The following is a 25,864-nucleotide window of genomic DNA, read 5'->3' as shown; positions in this document are numbered from 1 at the left end:
GAGTGGGCAGGGTGGAACATTGCAGATAATCATAAATTTGTTCAATTTGTTAATCAATTTTGATTTTTTATCTTTTTCTTCCCTCTTTTTTGTTCCTTTTTTCATTAATATTATAAGGAGATAACTCCCAGAGAGAAAATACTAAGAGGAATAAAAGGAAAATTCAAATAATGTAAAAATTAAAACAAATATAATGAAGAGTATTAAAGCATTCCAGAACATTAATGGAGAACACTTAAAAGAGTAAAATAAATGTATCTATAAAGGAGAAAGAATATTTGCTTTGTAGAGGATATGGATTCAAATATCTTTTCTGTTGTATATCACCTGAGTGATGTTGGCCAAGTCACTTAGCTCTTTGGATATCCCTTTCTACATCTATGACATTATGATTGATAAAGAAGGAAAGCAACAGTACCATAGAGTCATGTAAAAGTGAAGAAATGTGGCCCAACATTAGACAAAATGCAGTGACTCAAAGAGACTGGGAAGCAAACAGAATTAAGCACTGCCAACAGCAGTTTTGACTTCTAATCAAAGGACAGACTTTATATACACAGAGAGAATCTGGCAGGGTCTGTAGCTTACACATTGGATCTTTTTCAGACTCCTCAACAAACACCACTTGTAACAGCAGCAGCAGGCTCATTTTTAAGTATAAAGGCCAATATATGCATTAAGCTTCTAAAGTGAGCTGTACACTTCTAAAGTATACAGGCTATACAAGAGATCATGTAGTAGGTTTTGCTGTTTGTATGCCGTAAATTAAATGACTGGTACATAAGCACAATTGCCAAAGAATTGAATGTCATTATGGAATAAAATAAAAAAGAATCAGGAGAGTTTTGCTTTTGAATTTCATTTCTGATGCTTACTAGTTGCATAACCATTTACCAGAAACTTAGTTTCTTATCCAAACAATGTAAATAAAGTAATCACCATATCTACCTCATAAACTTGTTGCAAATGGTAAAACACCATACAAATATTAGTTATTATTATCAACCAATCAACAGTTTTGTGTATAGTATTAATATTATCTGTCCAGGAAAATATTACATATATTTGAGAAAGCTTGCACACTTTATTTTAGACATTTTTCCCTCAATAGAATCTTATAGAATTTTATTGCTTCACTTTTCTGCTCATCTTTTAAACTATTAGAAAGTGTCAGAAATGACAATGTACCCTTTCTTTTTCTTCTAGTTCATAAATACAAATACAAATCAGGAACACCTTTCCTGATTCTTATCACAAACCTGATACTTTGTCATTAATGTAATGCACCTCATGTATTTTGATCTGTTTATTCAAACAAGTGCTTATTAAACATATATCTAAGGGATTTGACAACTATGATGGTATTGAAATAGCAGGACCAACGGAAATCTGACGTAGTCTTATCTTTTCCCCAAAGAAAAGATATTTGAGTAGTCAAACATGCCTAAGAGCTCTGGAAATAATACTCCTTCCTGCCAATCCTCTGTACACTACCAGTTTAGTTTCCAGCTGAGCCCTTGTAACTATCATTAGAGGAAGAAAATGCTGTGGAGTAGGAACCAACCATATCTACTAGCCACCTTTCAGTTCTAACACACAGATTAAAGCAGTAGGGCACGCTGAAGAAGAACTAGGAGGCAATGTGTCAGTTAAGTTGAACCACAATTACCACCTAGACAACTATTACCATCTCTCCTCAGACTCAAATGAGACCTCAAGAACATGAACACAATGACTTCTATAACATCCATATTTTCTGCTCAGTCTCTACTGATATCCTTCTGGGAAGATACAGACTGGTAACTGCTCCTATGGAGTAACTAGAAGGTTTAATAGAGCATGAGTCAAGAAGTTATGGGTTCAAATCCAATCTGAGACATTTACTAGTTGTGTGACCCTGAGTAAATCACTTAATCCTGCTTGCATCAGTTTTCTCACCTATAAAATGAGCTGAAGTAGAAAACCACCCCATTATCTTTGCCAAACCAAAGTGGGTCACAAGAACTCAAACATGTCTGAAACAATTGAACGACAACTACTTTTGCAGGCACTATAGTCACATATACTAAAGACCTAAAAAGAAAGATCTTGTCTCTAAAATAGTGATGTTTTCAAATGGTTCAATATCAGAAACTGTAATGATTTTGTCAATGGAAAAACATTAAAGAAACAGATATTACAATCTGCTGGGCCCTTGGAAGCTGAGGACTACAGAAATTTTCTATTTGACTTGTTTCTGAAACATTCCATATATGCTGTCTCCCACGTTAGAATATGAGCTCCTTGAAATCTATGACTGACTCACTTTTCCATTTGTATCTTTAGTGCTCAGGAGAGTGCTTTACATAGTGCAAGTTCTTAATAAATGTTTTATTCATTCATTCACTCATATTTATTCATTCATTCAGTCAAGCAGAAAATGGAAAGAGGAATTTTTCAGTAGAGGAATATGGTGAAGAAAAAAAATCACATAAAACTCATATTGGTAATCAGTCTTGTGATATTTCCCTAGTCAAACATGTTTTGAAGAAACTTGCTTTGAAACAATCACATAGACATTCTTAGTAGAATGTGAGTGTGTGTACTATTTATTTTTTTCAAAAAGGAAGAACTATGTGAACTACTTGAAGGATATAAGTTCATAATTTGAAAGTAAAATCATATAGGAACTGAAAGATTCCTCTATTTTGTATCTTATATTCCAAACATCCCCAGAAAGATAACAAATAATATCTAAGACATTGGCATTATTAAATGCTGCACGCTGAATTGGGTGAATTAAACATAGCATATAATATGAGAAAACGTAACTAAAATAGTGTCAATTAAATGAGCATTTCTTGAAGTTCCCATTATGGTCTAGAGACTGTGCAATGCAAGGGGAGAAGGAAGAAAGGGGGGGGAAGTAAGGAGAGAAAGAAAGAGAAAGAGGGGGGGAAGGAGGGGGGAAATGAAGAGAAGGAAGAAGGGAAAGAAGAAAGAAAGAAAGAAAGAAAGAAAAGAAAGAAAGAAAGAAAGAAAGAAAAGAAAGAAAGAAAGAAAGAAAGAAAGAAAAGAAAGAAAGAAGAAAGAAAGAAAGAAAGAAAGAAAGAAAGAAAGAAAGAAAGAAAGAAAGAGAAAGAAAGAAAGAAGAAAGAAGAGAGAGAGAGAGAGAAGAAAGAAAGAAAGAAGAGAAGAAAGAAAAGAATGAGAGAAAGAAGAGAGAGAGAAAGAGAGAGAGAAAGAAAAGAAAAGAGAGAGAGAAAGAAAGAAGAGAGAAAGAGAGAGAGAGAAGAGAGAGAGAAAGAAGAGAGAAAGAGAGAAAGAAAGAAGAGAGAAAGAGAGAAAGAGAAAGAAAGGAGGGAAGGAAGGAAGGAGGGAAGGAGGGAAGGAAGGAAGAAAGGGAGGGAAGGAAGAAAGGAGGAAGGAGAGGAAGAAGAAGAAAGAAAGAAAGAAAGAATAAGAAGAAAGAAAGAAAGAGAGAGAGAGAGAGAGAGAGAGAAGAGAGTGAGAGAGAGAGAGAGAGAGAGAGAGAAGAATGAAAGAGAGAGAAGAAAGAGAGAGAGAAAGAGAGAGAGAAAGAGAAGAAGAAAGAAGATGAGAGAAAGAAGAAGAGAGGAAGAGAGAGAGAAAGAGAGAGAGAAGAAAGAGAGAAAGAGAGAAGAAGAAAGAGAGAAAGAGAGAAAGAGAAAGAAAGGAGGGAAGGAAGGAAGGAGGGAAGGAGCGGAAGGAAGGAAGAAAGGAGGGAGGAAGGAAGAAAGGAGGGAAGAAGGAAGGAAGGAAGAAAGAAAGATCAGAAAGAAAGAAAGAAAGAAAAGAAGAAAGAAAGAAAGAAAGAAAGAAAGAAAGGAAAGAAGAAAAGAAAAATAAAGGAAGAAAGAAAGGAAGGAAGAAAGAAAGAAAGAAAGGAGAAAAGAAAGGAAGGAAGAAAGAAGAGAAGGAAGAAATAAGAGAAGGAAGAAGAAAGGAAAGGAAGGAAGGAAGGAAGGAAGGAAGGGAAGAAAAGAAAGGAAGCGAAGAAATGAAGAGAAGGAAGAAAGAAAGAAAGGAAGGAAGGAAGGAAGACAAGGAAGGAAGGAAGAAAGAAAGAAGGGAGGGAAGGAAGGAGGGAGGAAAGGAAGGAGGGAAGGAAGAAATGTTTCTGGAAGAAAGGAAGGAAGGCATTTGCATTCAAGAACTGTATATTCTGCTTCTATTGGAATATAGAATCCTTGAGTCACTTTTAAAATATTATTCCTTTTTATTTTATAATTATAAAAATTTTGACAGTATATATGCATGAGTAATTGTTTTTATAACATTATCCCTTGTGTTCACAAAATATTATTCCTAATGTATAGGTGTATCCATTATCCTCTTTTGCTCCAAAAACTTTCAGTGACTTCCTTGGTGAAGCCAAAGTGTCTAGAATAAAATATAAATGCCTTAGTTGGACATTTTAAGCCTTCAAAATCATGTTCTAATCTCTATTTCCATCCTTAGTTTTACATGGTCCCTCTTTACACTTTATGTTCCAATCAAGGTGCATCACTGTGCTTTCTGTCCAAGTTATCTTTCTCTTCAGAATGTACATCAATTTTCAGAATCTTCATCTTCCTTCAAAATTCAGCTTACCTAGCAAGTCTGTGGTGGAATCTCCCTTGATGCACCTGTCTCTTCTCCACTATCTTTAGCGTTTTTAATCTGTTCTCTAACTAAGCAGAATGTAAAGCCCCAGTGTATAGAGGATTATTTGTTTGTTTTTACATTCTGAGCATTTAGCCTAACATTTGCCCATTGGAGGTGCTAAATTAAATCCTTCTTTTTTTCCCTTTCTATCTATTTCCATTACTAAACTTAATTTGTATTCTGATGTTATCTGCATAGTAAATGTAAATTCTGTTCTAGTCATATAATGAATGATTAGTGAATATTTGTCAAATTTTCAAAGATGGGAGGAGAAAGTAGTAGTCAGTCATTAAAAGTTTCTGTAGGTCAGTACTAAAATTTTAATCAAAAGACAAATAGATTTTTAAAAAATGCTCAATCTGAGAAGAAATATATGTTAAAGAGGAATGAATAAAAGATCACAAAACCCAAAATTTAAATAACTTAAAAGGATTTAACATTTATAATCTATGTAGTAATTTATAGTATCTTTTTTAAAGACAATGTTCTCCCATTATTTATGATTTTTCATAATGTAGTTGGTATCCTACTGGCTATATAGTCAAATTACTTTGGCTCTAAGCCTGTTATCAATGCTTTCAAGTCATGGGGAAGATTTAAAGTCAGTTATTTTCTGTAGGGATGGAAATGGTTTTAGTGCCTATTTCAAAGGCCTATTTGAGGAAAGGGCTAAAACAAACCTTTTTTAAAGCTGTCTCCAAATTTGATCGAAAATAAATTATTTTTGCTATATTTTAAACTGAAAGGTAAAATTAAGGGAAAAAATGAAGAAATGTTTGGAAAACTCAGGGACTGAATTTATATGTAAAGAGACCAACATTTTGATCTTGTAGATTGAATTTTGTTGCTTATTTGTTTCAATCATGCCCACCCATTTGTCATCCATTTTGAGATTTCTTAGCAGAGATACTGCAGTGATTTGCCCTTCTTTTCTCAAGTTCGTTTTAGAATTAAGGAAACTGAAGCAAACAGGGTTAAGTGACTTGCCCTAGGACACACAGTAAATATCTGACACCAAATTTGAACTCATGTCTGCCTGATTCAAGGCTCAGCACTCTATCTGCTGAATGGCCAGGTTTCCCTGAAAATTTGATAAGAGCTGATTTTTGATGAATAAGTTTGTTTCAAGAAAAAAAAAAAAAGGTTGTATATTTTCAGCTATCCTTGCCACTGAAAACTGATTTTGACACTTAGAAAGGCAAGGAAGCAGTGAAAATTTATTTTATTTCATTAATGATAGAAATAATTTTCTTTGATATGGACAGATATTTGAATACTACAGATTTTCCCTCAGAAATACTTTGTATTCATTATATTATGTAAAATGTATGTACAACTTTAAAATGATGTGTCCTATAATACGTTAGACGATTTTAAGTATACTTTTTGTTGATTTGTGCAAAAGGTATAATTAACTTAGAAAAAAATCAACATAACATTCCTTTAGAGGGAATTATGAGAATTTTAAATATGATTTAATTTACAAAAAATAAGCTTTCATGAAACTTTCAGGGATATGTGCATTTGGTAATTTTAAATTAACTTGAGAGGAAAGAATCATCAATCAATTTCAATCTACCTTTGATGGATAAGATTATTCATATTCTCAGGAATGCCATACTAGATACTGATAACAGAGCCATCTTTGAATACAATCTTCAGAATCTTCCTAAGACAACCCAAATGGAAGGGATTCAGATACCAGACATTGAGGTCTTTTCTTGAACTAAACTGCCAAGTTTTGAATTAAACTATTTCAAAAAGCACAACTCCATAGCCACTTTGTTCAACTCATTAAAAATATTATTTTATGTAAAACTCACACAGGGCAAGCTCTCACAAGTAAGTCAGAAAAAGTGATGCAAGGCACTCTCAAGATTTCTCTTAACAACTTTAGAATTTATGGTATGACATGGGAGACAATGGCACAGGACTGCTCAGCATGGAATCCCCTCATCAGGGAAGGTACTATGCAAAGCAGAAATGAATTAGCTGAGAAGAAATGCAAGTTGTGCAAAGTTAGAGAATCTACCCCAAATGTTCATAGGAATTATTTGTGTCCAATCTGTGGCACAGAACTCTGAGATCATATTGATCTGATCAGCCACAGTTGGACACATTCTCACTCTACTCTAAGATAGTGATGTCATTTCGGTCCTCTTCAAGGATGACAGACAACAACCAAGTTAAATGTACACCATACAATTTAGAGCATATTTTTAAAAGCAGTCCACATAGTTAAAATACAATATTGTTACTGGATTTTTCCCTTCATATCAAAATAGACTAACCTTGTCCTAAAGTTTGTAGGATGAGGATGTCCATCATATAACGATAAGTAGTCATACTCCTCTTCTAGAGCAAATGACTGGAAGACGATTTGTATTCTGTTCCGTTCTTCTGCGATTATTACCCATGTACAGTTTGCACCATTTGGATAGCCATATGGGAAGCCAGGGCTCTCTATAGTGCCATTGAGTCCTTTTAATGTTCCACCACATGTATAAATAAATCCTGCAACAGAAAATATAGGAAAATCAATTATGAAATCAAGAATTAAATTGAAAATGAAGCAGTATGATTATCAAACAATCATAGATTTAGAACTAGAAAAGATCTTAGAAGTTAGCTAGTCTAATTCCTTTATTTTATACAGGAGTCTATATTCCAGAAAGTTGAAGTGGCTTGTTCTATATGACACCCTGCCTTATGTGATAAAGGTCCTGTGATTTCAAATGACTTCTTTTTATTGAAATGTGTCATCATTTAAAAAACAATCACTAAATCAAATCTGAATTTAATTAGTATTTATAAAGCAGTGGCTAGAGCACTGGACATGTATTTAGGAAGACCAGAGGTCAAATCCAGCCTCAGACACTGACCCATTTCTCTGACATAGGGGCAAATCACTTAACCTCTCTCTGTCTCAGTTTTCTCAACTGTAAAATGGGGATAATAGCATCATCTACATTATAACATTGCTACATTAAATGAGATATTTGCAAAGCATTGGCAAAGAGCTTATCACATATATAGGTATTTAATAAAGACTTGTTTCTTTCAAGCTGGGGACATAGTCAATCAACAAGCATTTATTTTACAATTGATATTTTCTTTTTAAACCAGAAACTGGCCTAACAGTGGAAATATAAAGAAGGATAAAAAAACAGTATTTGTCCTTAAATAACATACATTATAATGGAAGATAAACAATATGCAAATAGAAACATATAAGATAAATAAAAGTAAATGGCTGGTAATCTTAAAGGGAATAGCACTAGCTTCTGTACTGACCAGAAAAGGTCTTTCTGAGAAGGTAAGAATTAGGTCTCAAAAAAAGCTAGGAATTCAGAGTCAGAGGTTGAAAGGGGAAGTATCTCAAGTTTGAGATATAAATGAGATGTAAAGGCATTGAGACTGAGATGTTATACACATACTCATATATATATATATGTATATATATACATACATAATTATACACACATACACTCATAGATTTAAAGGAACTAAATCTTTGTGCATAAGAGATTAAAATTTAAGAAGATTGGACAAGTAGAGGACAAGGTTATAAAAAGCTTTAAAAGCTAAGTAAGTTTTTTATATTATAAAATTATATTTATATGATCATTTATATATATATATATATGTATGTATATGAAAAATTATATATAGGAAAATTAAGGAGCTACTAAACTTTGAGAAAGGAGTATGATATGGTCAGATTTGTGCTTTAGGAAAATCACTTTGGCAGCTGAGGATAGAAGATAGAGTTAAAAGGCATAAGAAAGGATATCTATTAGAAGGCTATTCTAGTAGTCCAAGTGATAATTAATAAGGGCCTGGACTATGCTGGTGATTTGTGTGAGTGGAAAATAAAGGATGGATTCAGGTGATCTTGTAGAAAGAAAGGAAAGGACAAAAGGAGGGAAGGAGGGAGAGAGAATTGTTGATAATGTGAACTTGTGTGATTAGAAGTATTGTGCTGCTCTCCTACTCTCCAGGAGTTTATAATCTAATAACTAGGTGTTTAGATGACAGTCTCAGTTGTGGAATTATTTAAGTAATCACATTAGTAGGAACAGCAATTCCATGAAATTAAAAAGCAACTTCATTTTTTTTTCATTCAGATATGCTGAGGTATATTTACACTAAATATTTGTCTGCAAATAATAGTATAAAAGAAATCAACAAAATTATGGTTGCAAATTGAAGTGAGCCAAGACTTCCTCTGAGTCTTTTATCATTTCCTACTTTACCTTCTCCTTGCTATTTCACTAGTCCTCTCCTATTTCTAATAATATATTTGGTTTTGATGAGATCTTTTATGTTACTTAGTTAAAGTCCTCCTTGATAATATCTTTAAAGTTGTCATCCCTACCTTTCTACCACATTTTAGCTCAGTAACTATTTTAATGTTTGCCAGAATAAACTCAATTTTAAGGTTTCCTATGAATTGAAGTAATCAAAATTACTCCAAAAACATTGGTGCTAAAATAAAAATATGCAATAGATATTTCTAAGTGGTTTTCATTAATTACAACTTCATTTTTCTTAAGTAGTTGGAAACTGCTTAATAAAGAATCAATATTTACTATCACCAATAAAAATCAAGGCACTAGGATGAGGACATCATTTAAAAATATTGCATGAGATATCTTTTTCTACATTAAAGTGTAAGATTATGCTGTCAGATGCAGTGTGGTTGTAATAAAGCAGTGAATATTTTCATAGAAATCCAGAAAGTATGATGAAGGAAACTACTGTGAAGGCAGAGATAGGCTCCAAATTAGACTAGAATTTTGTTGTAATAGTTGACTCTGCTGCACTTGGGATTCAATGTAAAATTCTTCTTTGACCCCATGATAACTCATCATAACACAACATTTTAAAAATTATCTTTTTCCTGAAAAGAATCTTGTAAGATTGATGATACAAATGTTATTACTTCTATGCATTAGATCAGTCAACTGATGCTTATAGTTTTATGTGATATGCTGAAGTTTCTTGATCACATCTATTATCAGAAATGTGATTCAACCCAGGGTACTTGAAACCATCTACTTTTGCTAGTATATCGCTATATCTAATATGACCTCTATTCCAAGGCATATGTACCAATAGTTGTGTCCAGGGTCTGTAACAGGATTTGAATTCAGATTTTCCTAACACCAAGTAGGACACTATCTATTGTTACACCTATAAATATCAATTATTTTGGAGACGAGGAGGGTGAGATGATACTACTAACAATTAAAGAAATCATAAAAAAACCACTTGATAGAGAGAGAACCAAATTTGAAACTTAAGAGAAGATAAGGGCTTCAAGGCAGAAATAAGAAAGGCAAGCATTTTAGCCATGGGCTTATAGATGCTGTAAAAGCATTCAGAAAGGAGACAGAATATTTTGTGTAGAGTATAACAAGTAGGCAAACTTGGCTGGAAGATAGAGTACTTAAGGAGAAATAATTTGTAATCAACCTGGAAAGAGAATAGAACTAAATTTTGAATGACTTTAAATATTAAACACATCATTTTACAATTAAGAAGTGATGAATAAACAATTCTCAAAAGAATTATACACTATTAACAAATATGAAAGAATGCTTCAAATAATTAATAGTAATATAAATGTAAGCTGAAACAACACTGAGGTTTACTTCACACTCAACAAGTTGAAAAAAAAGATAACTAAAGATAGGAAAATTAAATACTGAAAATGCTATGGAAACAGGTATAATAGTGCTTTTATTATTGGAACTATAAATTGGCACAATCATTTTGGAACACAACTTTGAATTGCACAATATGCCTAAAACAGCAATTCCTTTCAATCCAGAAATTGCACTGCTTAGGTACACACATAATGGAGGTCATTGACAAAAACTAAAGCTCCATATAAATCAGAATATGTATAATAACACTTTTTTGGGGGGGGGAGTAGCAAAAAACTGGAAACAAAGTAGCTGTCTATTGATTGGGAAATGTCTAAACAAACAGATTTGTGAATGTGATGAATGTTCCTTAAACTATAAGAATTTTGAATGTAGAGAAGCATGAAAACATTTTAATGATGATGCAAAGTAAGCAGATCCAGGAAAACAATACACACATTGATAATAACAACATGAAATAAACAATCACCAAACTGAATGTTAAAACAATTATAAAGAAGCAGATTGTATTGTACTCAAAGAAGAGATATGAGAAGAATGTTCCCCCTCATCTTTTTTCTTTTTTTTTTTTTTTTTTTTTTTTTTTGGCAAAGACTGGGAAGCACAAATGGGAATTGTCACATAAAACAAAAATTTGCTCTTTCCTGAATAGTAATCACTGATTTTTCTTTTTCTTTCTTCTGATCTATCTATATCTATCTATCCATCCTTCTATCCATCTATTTATCTATCATCTATTCTTCTTGACATTTATTTTTTTAATATATATCTAAATGATGCCTCTCTGAAAAGAGAAGATAAGGAGAAATATGGAGAAAAACAAAGATGACAAAAATCACCAAAATATGTGAATAAAATTTTCATGTTAGTAATAAGTTATATAGAGCACACATTAAAATCATATGTGTATTAATGTATTTTTATTTATGCAATAAAAATAAATTTTTTTTTATGAAATGCAAAAAAACTAAATGAATAGGCCTATTTAAATTACTTCTTGAAGAGCAATTACTTTGAAGCTTTAGGTTAATTAGCTATCACCCATTTCTATTAGTTTTCTGCCTGAACAGCTTCCAATTTGAGCCTCAGATTTAAATACAAGCATGAGTCCCTTCAGCTACAATCTGATCTATGGACTGTTTTATAGATTTCTAAGCCCCATAACCTTGATGATTTTAGCAAAAGAAATATATGACCTAAAATAACATGCTCATGTTAATCCATTAATTATTCATAGAGGCCAATTCATGCATCTTAATATTTTTAAAAGTAAATATAAGATTCAAGCATTTTTAATTTTAGTTGTTGTTTAAATCAATTGAATTTAATTCTCATTAAACACCTACTAAGTGGAAGGTACTGTGTTAGATACTGAAAATAGTAAGAGAAAACATGAAGTTTGTTTTTTTGTTTTTTTTTTACCTGCAAACAACTTATGGTTAATGTACACTTAACAATAACAATATATTTTATATAGCAGATATTATGTGCCAAGCAGTGTGTTAAACATTTCACAAGTATTATCCAATTTGATGCTCCCAACATGACAAGGTTGAAAATGATCATTATTCCCATTTTACACATGAGGAATTTGGAGAGCAAGGTTAATGATTAGCTCAGTGTCACCTAGCTAGTTTGTAAAGTTTGATTTTAATTCAAGTTTTCCTGATTCCAGGCTTGGTTCTTTATCCACTGTGATACTGAGATGTCTCATGTTATAGTCACTATGTATTATAAGTACATACAAAGTATATTCAAATGAATCTCAAGAGGAGATAATATTGACATGTGTAGGAAATTCCTGACAGTGCAGAAAAGGTCTCTTATAGAGAATAGTATATACACTTTTTTTTTTTAAATAAAAAAGATTCATTTGGGATGGTAAGGGTAAAGAAAAGGATACTTAGTTGACAGAAGTGAGAGAATAACCAATTCCAAATATCTAGTTCACACATGGAGTCTAGAGATACTGTCAATGTCTAATGTTTTGACAGTAACTGTGAATGTAAAAGGCAATTAATATAGGAACTAGATTATGGGGACTTTAACTGCTATATGGTTTTTGGGCAATTTCATTTTATCGTTACTCATCTTTTACTTAGGAAAATAATTTTCAGGTCTTTGGTTACTACTTTTCAGAAAGAATAGTTTTTTTTTCTCATTGATATCAGTCATTTTCCTTAAGGGAACAATAAGTTTAGAAATGTTATCCAGTCTTTTCTCAAATTCAAAATTCCCTATATATATGGAATATGTATATATATATATATATATGTATATATACATATATATATATATATATATTTAGCATATCTGTAAATTCATTGATTTAAATGTTTCCACCAAAAGTATAGATTGCAGCCCATTCACAGAGGCCCCTTTTCTGCTGCATTTATAATACATTCTTTTTTGAGTTTTCCATAGGTGATCTACTCAATATCCTGAGTACTTTCCTCAAATTTTCTTGAAATTTTGATTATACCAATAGAAGATAGAGATCTGCCTATCAGATTAAGTCCACTCTTGTCATGTAACCAGCCAATCCTTTATCTTTTATGTACTTGTTTTATAAACTTATCATAATTCTTTCTAATTTCTTCTTTATAATGTATGTATTAAAGCCTACACACACTCCATATATTTCTCAAATATCCTCTAGATTATATTCCCTTTCATTAAAAAAAATTCAGAAGGTGGTAGATAGTAGGTCAGAAAATTCCAAGATGTCCAGATTTCCATCCAAACAAAAAAAATATATTGCACCCCAGAGCAAATATAAATTAGTGAAAAAGAAATAAGACTTGGGACAGGGACAATCTGAGAAGATCAGAAGAAAGAGCCAGGATTGGAGGTTTAACCTGTATGAAGTATATAAACACATGCAAAAAGAGCCTCAGCCTGAATCATAGGGCCTCTTACCAACCAGGCAGCAAAGGATTGGAGAGTATGAGTTAGAGAAAACTCTCTGATTTATCAATAGAGGCAACCTCTACTGATAAGGAGTAATTAGGCCTAATTATGCTACAAAGACTCAGCTCTGGGTGAAAGGGAATCAGCACACTAAGTGAGTATAGAATCAGTGGGATAGGGATGCTGCTACTGGCTATGGGCCCTTAAAGGAGAATGGAGTAGTTAGTTTGGAGTTCTAGGTCAGACAGGGAGAACTGAAGTGAACCCAGAGGCATCATTCCCCCAACCTGAATTAGAGATGCTTAAACTGTTAATTCTCATGAAAAAAAATAAAAATGAACAAAAAAGAAAGAACCCAACAATAGAAATTTAGTTTGGGAATAGGTATTACAGGGGTTCATCTTCACAGGAGAAGAGTGAGGTTAAAAAAAAAGCCTCTTCTATCTCAAAGAGTAAAATTAAATAGTTACTTGCTCAGAAAGAATTTATAAAACTCAAGAAATAGACTTTAAAAATTCAGATGAAAGATATAGAGGAAAAACTTTAAAAAAAAGAACCATAAAAAAGAAAATTACTATAAAATAAAAAACTTAACCCCACCAGTAAAGAAGACATGAAGTCTTAAAGAAAAAAATAATAATTCTTTGAAAATTAGAATAGTGCAAGGGAAGTCAGTGCAGCTACAAGAGACCAAGAAATAACAAAATGTGAAAAAAAAAAAAAAGAGAGAATGAAAACATAAGAAAATCAAGAGATCTGGAGAACAGATAAAGAAGAGAAAACAAGTATAATTGAACTACTTCAAAGTTATGACCAAATAAAGAAGCTTGATCTAATAATATAAAAAAAAATCAAAGAAAATTGCCCTGGAGTATTAGAATAGAAAGTAGAAAAAAATCCACCACTAACTACCTCAAAAAGATACTTTAAGGAAAATAAATATTAATATTATTGCTAACTTTTGAAATGCCCAGATCAAAAAGAAAAATTTGCAAGAAACTAAATAAAACAAAACAAAAATAATTTAAATATATTGGAGCTACAATTAGAATTGTACAGAATTTATCAGCTACTACAGTAAAATACTAGATCCTGAAATTGTATATATCTCAACATTCAAGAAGTAGACCAAAATATCATGGCCAAAAATATCATCTCCAGCAAAAATAACATAATGTTGAACAAAAATAAATGGACATTCAATTAACACATGGATTTTTAGGACTTTGTCTCAACCAAACCTAAACTCAATATAAAATTTAACATATGAGAGCTAACACCAACAATTAATTTCAAGGAACTCAACAAGGACAAAGTGTTTATGTTTTATACTTGGAAATGTGAACCATATGTCTAAGATTGAAATCAGCAATTGGGTAGTTGAAAAGAAAGCCTTAGGCAGAGTTGAGTTATAATCTCATTCTAAAATGCAAAATTATGGAGGAAAAGATAAAAACATAATAATGCTATACTGATGAGAAGCAATATCACACAAACAGTTTTGATATCATCTCACAAGAAATTGTCAAAGAAAATTCCTGATATTCTAGAACCAAAGGGTAAAATAGAAATTGAAAGAATCCTTTCATCACTTCTTGGAAGAAATATCCAAATGAAAACTCCTAGGATTATTTGAGCCAAATTCCAGAGCTTTCAGGTCAAGGAGGAAATATTGCAATCATATAGAAAAACAAAAAGACAATTAAAGTATTATGGAGACACAGTCAAGGTAACACAAAATTTAGCAGCTTCTACATTAAATAATCAAAGGCTTAGAATGTCATATTTCAGAGGACAATGGAACTAGGATTCCAACCAAAAATCTCCTATTCAGCAAAACTGAGTATAATCCTTTAGGGGAAAAATAAATATTCAATGAAATAAAGGACTTTAAAGAATTATTGATGAAAAGACTAGAACTAAATAGAAAATTTGACTTTCAAATAAAAGACTCTAGAAAAGCACAAAAAGGTAAGCAGGAAAAGGAAATCATAAGGGACTTAATGAACTTGGAATACTTGCATTCCTATATGAGAAGATGACACTTGTAACTCATAAGTGCTTTTTTCATTATTAGAGCAGTATTATGGGAGCCAGCTGCTAATAGCTACTAGGAATCTAATTCTGACTAGCAGAATAGATCCCTTCATGTGAGAAGATGATAACAATACAAGGAAAATAAATGGCAGTTGCATTCTCTGACCTCTGTCCTGTTCCTGTTTGCCTCCAATTTATTTCATTCCCAATTCACAAGCAACATCTGCATCAGTAAAGGCTGATTTGAAATTCCTTCAAGTGTCATGATGTGGGGACTTTCAGAGATGTGGTTGTTAATAGGACAGTTAGGGGGGAGTATAAAGAGAGTGCATAAATGTGAGTTGAATGAGAAGGGATGACATATAAAAAAGGTGAAATTAAGGGATGAGAGAGGAATGTACTTGGAGAGAGAGAAAGGGAGAAGTAGAATGTGATAAATTATGTCACATTAAAGGGGCAAGAAAAAAGCTTTTACAGTAGAGGGAAAGTGGAAAGAGGGGGAGTGAATGAATGTTAGCCTCATCAGAATTAGCATTTAATTGGGTGTATAAATCTATCTTACCTATAGGAAAGTAGGAGAGGAAGGGGATAAAAGAAAGGTTTATCTATATGTGTGTCGATGGGAGACAAGATAGAATAGAGGATAGATTGAGGAAGGGGGTAGTCAGAAGTAAAACATCTTTGAGAAAGAGCAAGGTGAAAGGAGAGAGAATGAAATAAATGGGGGAAATACATTTAGCAAGAGTAACTGTAAAAAAAAAAAATTGAAGGAAGTTTCTCTCATATAAGCCTCATTTCTCAAAAAAAAAAAAAAAAAAAAAAAAGAGCACATCCAGAAAATTAAGTGATTTTCTCATTCTTATATACAATTAACATTCTGAGGTAGAGTATGAACTCTAGTTTTTCTGATGCAAGATCAACCCTATAGTACCTATGATATGTTGGAATTTACAATTTTGAAAGGGAAAATATATATGATTATTATTATTGTCTAAATGAAATTTTGGCCAATCAAGAAATATTTATTATGCACCTATTATGTTTCTATAATTGTGCTAAGCTATAGTAAATTTCCTATTTTATTTATTTTTATTTTTTGGCTGAGACAATTGGGGTTAAGTGACTTTGCCCAGGGTCACACAGCCAGGAAGTGTTAAGTATCTAAGGTCACAGTTGAACTCAGGTCCTCCTGATTTCAAGGCTGGTGTGCTATCCACGACACCAACTACCTTCCCCAATTTCCTTAATTTTAAACCTAAGCAACAAACAAAACAAAACAAATAGTTCCATCAAAAAAAAATTTACGAATCCCTGCTCAAAAACTATAAGTACATAGCAGATGCTAATCCTTAGATAAAGGGACTTCCTTATACCAATGAAATACAGGAACAGTCTGAGAGAAAACTTAACTGTGGACTAAGGATCATTTTGTTAAGAGCGGTTTCAAAAAACATCTAACAATTTTGCTAAATGATAAAATAACTATGCTTATAGTTATAGCCTCCAATTATAAAATCTTTTCCTATATTACCTGAAACCATTTTCCTATATTACCTGTATAGCACAAATCTTGAATGTTCAAAATGACCACTTTTGTCATATCATTTTTATGGATATTTTTCCTTTCCTTTTTATAATTCTCATTATTTGGGGAGTTCTGAGTTCTTTGTAAGAAGTTATTGAGTTGACTAAAATATGTTCCATGGGATTTGAAAATGAAGGCCAAATCATTACTTAGAAAAAGACCAAAGTCTCTCATTTCATATCTCTAGTTGTCTTGATCTACATTTTGTTACTGGACCTACTGGTTCTGGATGAGAAAGTGAGGCAGATTACCTTATATAGCACTCCTTCACTTAAATGCAATTAATTTGGATGTCATGGCATCACCTCCCTTATGTCATAGTTCTCTTTAAAAAGGAAGGACAAATAACTAGAAGAGCCTCTGTAAGATAAGGAGCTAGAAGAAGAAAACTAAATTCCCAATTCTTTGGAGGCATTTAAATCACTTCTCCCTCAATCAACTCATTGTGAACTCTCTAAATCGGGGTCCTCAAACTACGGCCCGCTGAGGATATTTATGCGGCCTGCCCAGTTATGGCAAAATCAGACTGGAAGTAAAGTTCCACCTAAACTCGCCTTAGCAATGCACACTTCCGGCACTGGGCTGAGGTTCATAGTTTTTGTTTCTACTATAGTCTGGCCCTCCAACAGTCTGAAGGACAGTGAACTGGCCCCCTATTTTAAAAGTTTGAGGACCACTGCTCTAAATGTAGTATAATCTGTAATTTAGCTTACCTATGGAGTCTGTTTAACTAGATTTGTTTCCTTAGGAAATGTACCAGGTTATGACTTTTTAGATGTTTGTTCAAATTTTGAGACATTGAAGGAAGCTTGGTATATTGAATCTGTTCTTTCTTTAACTTTATGGTTTATGAGGAATTTACAAGACTGTAATATATAAATAACTCATTTCCCTCACATTCTGATGTAATTTTTTTCTATAAGAAAGCTTGTCAGAATCCTAATTAAAATTAGGGTTCAGGATTTTGATTTTGTTTTTTCATCTGAAATAGAAACTTGTACTAAAGTTATAATAAAACCTAATTTATTACTTCTGTATTTGTTGTTGTTGTTGTTGTGGTTTACATATTTCATCAGTAGTTACCCCCCACATGAATTCAAAGAGAATTTATTTCTCCATATCATTTAACTTATTTGCCACTTTGCCATAACATTTAACTTATTTAACTTAAATTCCTCATTTAAAAAAATCATGTTGCAGGTGTTCCTTTTTGCCCTAAATCTATCTTCTCTATGATACTATGCTATTACAATAAGCTTGCAAATTAGATAACATGACTATTATAAACCCCATTTTACAGACAAGAAAGTAGAATCTTGTAGAGCAAAGGTGATACTTCAAAGAAAAAATAGGAGAATCTGAATTCCAATCCAGATATTGTGAATCTAAATTTAAGGCTTTTACCACTATATCAGGCTGCTTCCTATTCCTAATCTATGATACCAGCAACCCACTAAGCTATATTAATTTTCAATAATGAAAAAGAAATAGTGCAAGGAAGTTTTGTAAGACAAGATAGCATTCTGGCCTTGGCATAGTGAAAATGTGTTCAAATACTATTTTACCAAGTACTAGCTATCTGACCCTAGACAAATCACCTTAATTTTTCTGAGCCTTCAGAAAGTTGATTTAATTAACTGAACCATTAACATAAGTTGAAATCTGCTTTGATGTGCAGAAAACTCATAACAGAATTATTCTTGCTGACAAAAATGAAACTTCTCTGTCTATTCATGTGTACAATATCAACAGTTAGATTAATTTTTAAGAATTAAATAAATGTACATAGAAATATATATTTTTTCTTTTTACACATTTCTGTATCATTAAGTCATTTTTATGCTTCAGGATATAATGAAGTATTGTAAATGTTCTCAAAATTTAGTCACATTAAAAAAGAATAAATAAATATTTATCGTGCACCCACTATATGTCGGGTACTTATCTAGCAAAATTTGTTCATATTTTAGTATTTGTTTTTAAATATATATGTGTATGTATAAACTGTTAAAATATGTCAAGAGTATGAAGTTGATTATCTAGCAGATGGATCAGAAGATTTTAATTTAGTAGGCTTAATTCTTCATGGACAACCTGTCATAAAGCTTTGGTTTAATAAATTTTCCTCAGAAACAAAAGTTGAAGTAAGTTCAATTGAATTTGATTCATCAAATATCTCTTAAGACCCCATATTATGTGCAAAATCATACTAAGTTGAGGTAAACCAAAGACCCTGCCTTTATGCAGTTAGTAGCCTAGTATATAGATAGATATGATGTATACACAAATAACTATAGTTAAGTACACCAGTGACCTAAGATTGAATGGATGTCTGTTTCCTTCAGACCTGACAATTCAGATTATTGGAAGTAAGTAATTTAGAAAGCACAGGAAACATTTATTCTCCCCTAAGGAAAAATTAAAATAGTTAAAAGTATGAAACTCTCAGATGTTATGCTTCTCTTCTACATGGGCACCACCAGTGACCTCACTGTATCCCAGGGGTTTTTCTGTAAGGAGGGGGTGCAAAAGTTCTCTGACTTCCTACATAGCATGTTATCTCCCTTCCCCCTCTAAATGATGGTCTTTTTCCTCAGGCACAATTTATGGTGCTTCTCCAGTGTAAAATTTCCTAGTCAGAGATTTGACTCTAAAGTAAATGGTCTGTGAGAATTGCTGAGGTTACTTTTCCTTTATACTGTGAGCTCCTTGAAAGCATGAACTGTCTTTGCTATTTGTTAGTTTCCTCAGCAGTTGGCATATGTCTGATATAGAGTAAAATCCTAATAAATACTAATTAACTGACTGAGGTTGAAAAATTCTGTTCCCAACTTAAAGATCAATCTCTACCAACTTAAGTAGGCTGGTCCTCAGGCAACTGAAGCAGTGTTTGCCAAGGAGCTCTTAAATGAATAGCTATGATAAATGGAAACGAGAACAGCAAAGTTCCTTGTAAAGCACAAGGTGCAAGGTCAATACTGAGAGTCAGTAGGGAATATTATGTTTAAGCTGAAATGTAGAGGCTCAGCAGATTTCAATGGGCAGAATGGCAAAATGGAGGGAAACAAATTGAAAAATATCATTTTAATAATATTTTATGTACATAAACATTCTCTTGAATTAAGTCCCTGCTAAGGTTCTTTCTTTCACATGATATTAGTTCCAATAGGAATTAAGAAATTTCACAAAAGAATTGTAAACATTAATTGATATTTTATCCTAACAAAGCAAACATACAGACAAGAATAAAAACAATAATTCTTTTATTATGTACTGCTTTATATTTTTCTGCCCACAAAAAACTTGTGAATATGATCTCATTTGATCCCTATAAAAGTTTTATGAAATAAGATATTAGATGATAAAATTGAGGGAGAAAGTATCCGTTGCCTTGCCCAGGATAATATAAAACAGAAGTCATCAAGTTAAAATTGCCAACCTGTGATTTGCTTTTCTATGCCAGAGTTAAGAATGCTTTAAAAACATTTTTAAATAAAATAAAATTTTATTTTAAAATGTTGAAACCATTCCTAGCTCACAGACTGTACAAAATCAGGCAGTCTCAGGGTTATAGTTTACAATCCTTTAACAGAAAATCCAATTGCAGACTAGATATTACCTAATTCTCCTGGCTCAGTGTTTATTGCTCCAACAGTCTGTCACATGCCTAGAAGCAGGAGTTTGGGGAGGAGCAGTGTCATGTAAGATATATCATAGTTCAAAGCATCAAGATTTTTATACCAGTATTTCTATTCGTTTCTGCAAGATTAATTTATTTAAAACTAAATTTGCCTTTTTTCTATTCAATGTTACTTTTCTTTCATGAAAGCCTGAGATTAATATTTGTATTTTATATTAAATTTACTTTCTTCTATTTACTCACATTATGTTATAATAAAACCAGTAATTATTCGTTTCTTCTGAAGTCTAATCCTAGAAGTCCTTTTTTTATAGAAAGATAGTTAGAAGATCCTTTTGACAAGGAGGATATAACCCATTGCATATATACAGATATGTTATTGCAAAATTATTATGTAATGATACTAATAGTTGACACTTATATAACACTTTGCCAAATGATTACAAATATTATTTAATAGCCAACTCAAGTACTTTCAAATCTTTTGATATTTGAGTTAGTTAACTATTTGTAACTATTATCTTACACTATAAACCATTCCCATTGGTTTGTCCAGTTTTTCCCTGAAAAGTGACTAAACTGTTTCTAGAACTTAATTGGTATAGGTACCTATGGCTCAAAATGTATGCAATTTGCAATTGTATACAATTTCCAGTAGCCTCTAAGGTTCAACTAATGTTGGTGGGATGGAGAGGCCATTCTTTGGAACCAGGGACCCTTCAGATTTGACAAAGGTCCCAAGTCTATTCAATCTGTTGATTTAAATTCTGCTAATAAGACCATTTCCATATGATGATGAGTGTGCATGTGAGCATTTGGGGGGGAGTACCTCATTGAATGAATATCCTTTCAGTGTTATGACTGATTTAACTTTTTTTTTTTTTCCCAAACTGTTGAATAACCCACAATTGGCTTAGTTTTGTTTAACTGAATTTGAGCACTGACTTGAATCATGCATTCTTATCAGACCAGATATAAAGAGGTTTCAGAAAAGGAGACAGACTTTGGAGTCAAGAAGACCTCAATTGAAATTTAGTTCCTTTAACACAGGGGCTATGAAGCCCTGAACAAGTCACCTGACTTCTTAGTATCAGATTTTGTAATTTTGTAAGCACAGTTATAGATCCAGATGAGTAAAGGGAAGTTGTATTTATTTATTTACCCAGAGTTCCCTACATCAATGAAATTACATAGCTGGAGAAAACATAACAATTTCCCCTTAAATAAGGTTTAAAGACTATAAGGCTCATTCCTACCTACAAAGAGAAAAAAAGTCCTTTTTTTGTATTTCAGATTGTTCTTAAAATATTGTTATAATTTTAGTGTAAATGTACCAGAAATGTAATTAAAATTTATGTGGATTTGAAAAATTGAAATAGTATTTGACAAATTGTGTCAAGCAAAATTAAATAATTGAAAAAATTCAAATAGAAAGTTAATTTCCTTTTGTGACTAAAAAGCATTTATAAAGCGATCAGTAGAACCACATAATCTAAATCTATAGTTCTGTTTCTGTGTTTATACACACACATACACACACACAGATACTCACACACATATACACACATATATATCTTACTAATAGACCTCTGTAGATAAACTGCTCTATTGCAAATACATAAATATACCAAAGAATACAATCCAGAATACAGATGCTATAATTTTGAGCTCTCATTTTAATTAGTTAACAATTTTTTTTTTTAATAAGTGCTGGCTATGCTTCAGGCACTATGCTAAGCACTGAGGATACAAAAACAAAATATGATTCCTGTATTCAAAAAGTTTTCTATCTAATGGGGGAGACAGTATCTAAACAAATAGTATAAGCAAGGTATATAAAAGAAAATAGGAAATAATTAACAGAAGAAAGGACCTAAAAGTAAGAGGGTGTAGGAAAGACTTTCCATAGAAGACGAGGTTTTCTTTGGAACCTGAAGAAAGTCAGAGAAGCCAGGAGGTAGAGATGAGAAAAAGAGCATTCCAAGAATAAGGAACAGGAATAGAGATATGAAATGTCTGGTCTATAAAACAGCAAAAAGGTCAGTGTCACTGAGTTGAAGATTATATATCAGAAAGGAGAAGGGTAGAAGTTTTCAGGATATGAAATGCCTTGAATTCTAAATAGAAGATTTTATATTTGGATCTGCAAAGGGCAAAGTCATGTGCATTTATTGATTGGCAGAGGTAGGAGGCGGGGTTCAAAGGTGTGGGGAGGATGACATGATTGGACCTGCAATTTAGGAAAATCACTTTGGCATATGAATGGAAGATTAATTGAAGTAGAGACAGAATTGTGGTAGAAAGACACACCAGCAGCTAATAGTCCAGAAATAAAGTTACAAAGACCTGTACGAGACTAGTAGCAGTGTTAGAGAAGAGAAAATGGAATGTTTATGGATTGTTGCATTAATGACATTGGTGATTATTGGCAATAGATTGGATATAGGGGAGTGAGAGCTAATGAAGTTGAGGATTACACTTAGGTTGTGATCCTAAAAGATTCTAGGAGGATAGTGGTATCCTGCTTATTAATAGGAGGTATTTGTTACATAGAGGTGGTTTCAGTCATTTAACTTCTCAACAATTTAGGTTGCTCAATTATTGTGAAGAATATGTTAAGCAACTCCCTTTGTACCACAATTTATTCAAACGTAAGTAATCAGGAACCTCCTCATACTATTTTAATAAAATGACTCATATGAGTCATAGTGAACTTTTCTTGACTTGGGATAGGTTTTAATTAATTTATATTTTAAACATTCATTCCTTTAACTTCCAGATTTTAAGGCATTTTCTGTGCTGTGTTTCTAGTGACAAATCCAATGAATTAAACAAAAATAAAAGGAGGGGAGGGGGAAGGGTAATGGATGAGCCTGAAGCATGAGACTTTGATCAAAGATTTAGATTTGAACAGCATTTTCAACTTTAATTAGCTCAATCCCTATTATTATATTTGAGGAAACAGAAGCCCAGATATAGGAATTGCTTCAGGTCATGCAGTAACTAAGTGGCAAAGACAAGATTCAAATTCAGTACCTTTGAACTCAAATTAAGTCCCTTTCTACTCTACTATCTTGACTCCACTGATACTAAATGACTGAGAAAAGATGAGACTTCTAAATTCCCATTGTACTACCTTGATTGGCCAAGGAAAGTGATTGTCAGAATATGATACACAACAAAAAATTGTTATAATGTAATTGAAAGACAGGAAAAATAGGGAGGTACTAAGAGCACATATAACTGGCTAACTTCCATGACCACAGTTCACAAGGGCAACATAGTCAAAGATACTGAAACAAATCTCTTGCTCTTCTCTAAAAGCAAAAGCAGAAATTATGGAGAAAGTATTAAGTTGGTATAGACTTAGAGAAAGGAGCATCCTATTTTTTCAAAATTATAATGAACGAGTCTTCAAAATATAGGTCAGGAATTGTTATTTAAAATCCATATATATATAAATATATATACATACATATATATACGTATATATATATATATATATAGTATAATTCAAGAAATAGTTTATAAATACTTAGTATATATAAACTTACACACAGCCTTTGGATATCCAATAGACAAGTTAGATCTTGACTGGATAAAAAGAATAGACTTAGATTGCATTTGAAAAATTATTATGCATTTTGAATGATCATGATCATGATATCTTCATTGCTGTAAAAGTCCAACTTTTTAACAAAAGTATTCTTAGTGATGCCATAAAGCTTTAAATTATGGGAAAACATGAGCTCAGAAGAATCACAATTGCAGAATGCACAATTGCCCAAAGGGCAGAAAATATTTGTGATGAGCAATAAAAAGGCTACAACACATTATCAGTAATATTTAAATTAACTGAGTACTATAAAATAAATTATCAAGAATATGCATGATTGGAAAAGTAGATGAAGCAATAGCAGATATACAGTCTAAGTATTTCACTTTAATTAATGAATTATTGAAAGAAATATAAGGCTTCCAATATGCTAGGCAATTATACTTGAGAGGATTTACAGAAGGCCTAACACTGAAAAGTTGCCTAAGAAAAAAAGTCATGAATGACTTGTAATTTGCACCAGCTCAAGGAGTATTTATATTGAGAACACTGTAGAGTCATTGATGCTGAAATGATAACTTACCAAGTATATAGATCAAGCAAATCACATAAAACCTGTATGACTAGATTTCAGGAAGATATTTGACAAATTTTCTCAATTGATCCTTATAATGAAAATGTGTATCTATAAGCTGAATATTAGCAATCAGTATATAAATGATTAGTTGAATTGCCAGAACCAAAGGATCTATTTTTATTATGCAAGAAGTAGCATGTGGAATTTCTTATGTATTATGCTAGGGACTTGTCACCAGCTTTCTTTGGTTTTCAAAGAGACCTCTATGGACACTAGTCCAAAACCTTTACAGATGAGAAAACTGATGCCCAGAGATATTAAATGACTTCTGTATGGTCGTATACTAAATGAGTATCAGTGTTAAGATCTGAATTCAGGACTTCTACAGTCAAACACAATGCTTTTTTCATTCAGTGATGGACTAGATAAAGACATAGAAATCATGCTTATTAATTTCAGAGATTAAGGGAAACTGGGAGAAATATGTAACATGTTGGATGACAAAATCAGCAACAAAAAAATCTTGACAGGCTAGAGTAATTTAACAAGTATGAATATAAAGTCAGTCCTATATTTCTAGTTTAAAAAATTCAAGTACATAAGAATAAGAACCATTAAATGATACTTGACATGAAAAACTCTAGAGATTTTACTAGATTTAAAAAGTGTGACATATTAGCACAAAAAGTTAATGAGATGTTAGTCTGTATTAATAGAAAAAGAATATACTAAATGAGATATATAATCACTCAAAATAGATCAGAGTAAGGATACCACACACATACAAATAAATAAATCAAATGGATAAAAAGTACTTGTCTAGACTGTTACATTCTGTTGGATAGACAATCTATGCTAGTCCATTAGTGCATCCATATTAGATTCTGCAACAAGACAAGAAAGAAACCCAGAATTTTAAAAGAAGAGTTGTCTATATTACCTTTAAGGAATTACAAAATCAACTTAATTAATGTAGATATTTTCTTAAAATAAAGGACCATATTTTGAACAGCAACCTTCAATAATTAATGCTATATAACTGTGAATCATGGAATACCACAACTCCAAACAGTAATAATTATGATCACCCAAATGGCAATAGAGAGATATATCAGGCATTAAAAAAATATGCAATTTGTATTGTGTTGCAGATAAAATATTGTGTAGCAGACTAAGTGCAAGGAATACGACAGAAAAGCTGTATGATCAGAAAAAGTATGGCCAGTTATAAACTGAGAAA

At 32.2% G+C, this 25,864-nt stretch overlaps 1 protein-coding gene across 1 annotated transcript in view; it reads right to left on the bottom strand.

Annotated features, from left to right (window-relative positions):
* Positions 1 to 25,864, bottom strand: part of CSMD3 (CUB and Sushi multiple domains 3) — a 1,577,676-nt gene that overhangs the window by 1,387,088 nt on the left and 164,724 nt on the right. The window contains 1 exon segment of the mRNA XM_074266680.1: positions 6,939 to 7,161. Coding sequence (XP_074122781.1) covers positions 6,939 to 7,161 — 223 coding nt within the window.

This window comes from Sminthopsis crassicaudata, chromosome 1 (assembly GCF_048593235.1).
Source record: "Sminthopsis crassicaudata isolate SCR6 chromosome 1, ASM4859323v1, whole genome shotgun sequence".
Classification (NCBI taxonomy): Eukaryota; Metazoa; Chordata; class Mammalia; order Dasyuromorphia; family Dasyuridae; genus Sminthopsis; species Sminthopsis crassicaudata.
This window is presented reverse-complemented; position numbering and strand designations above follow the sequence as displayed.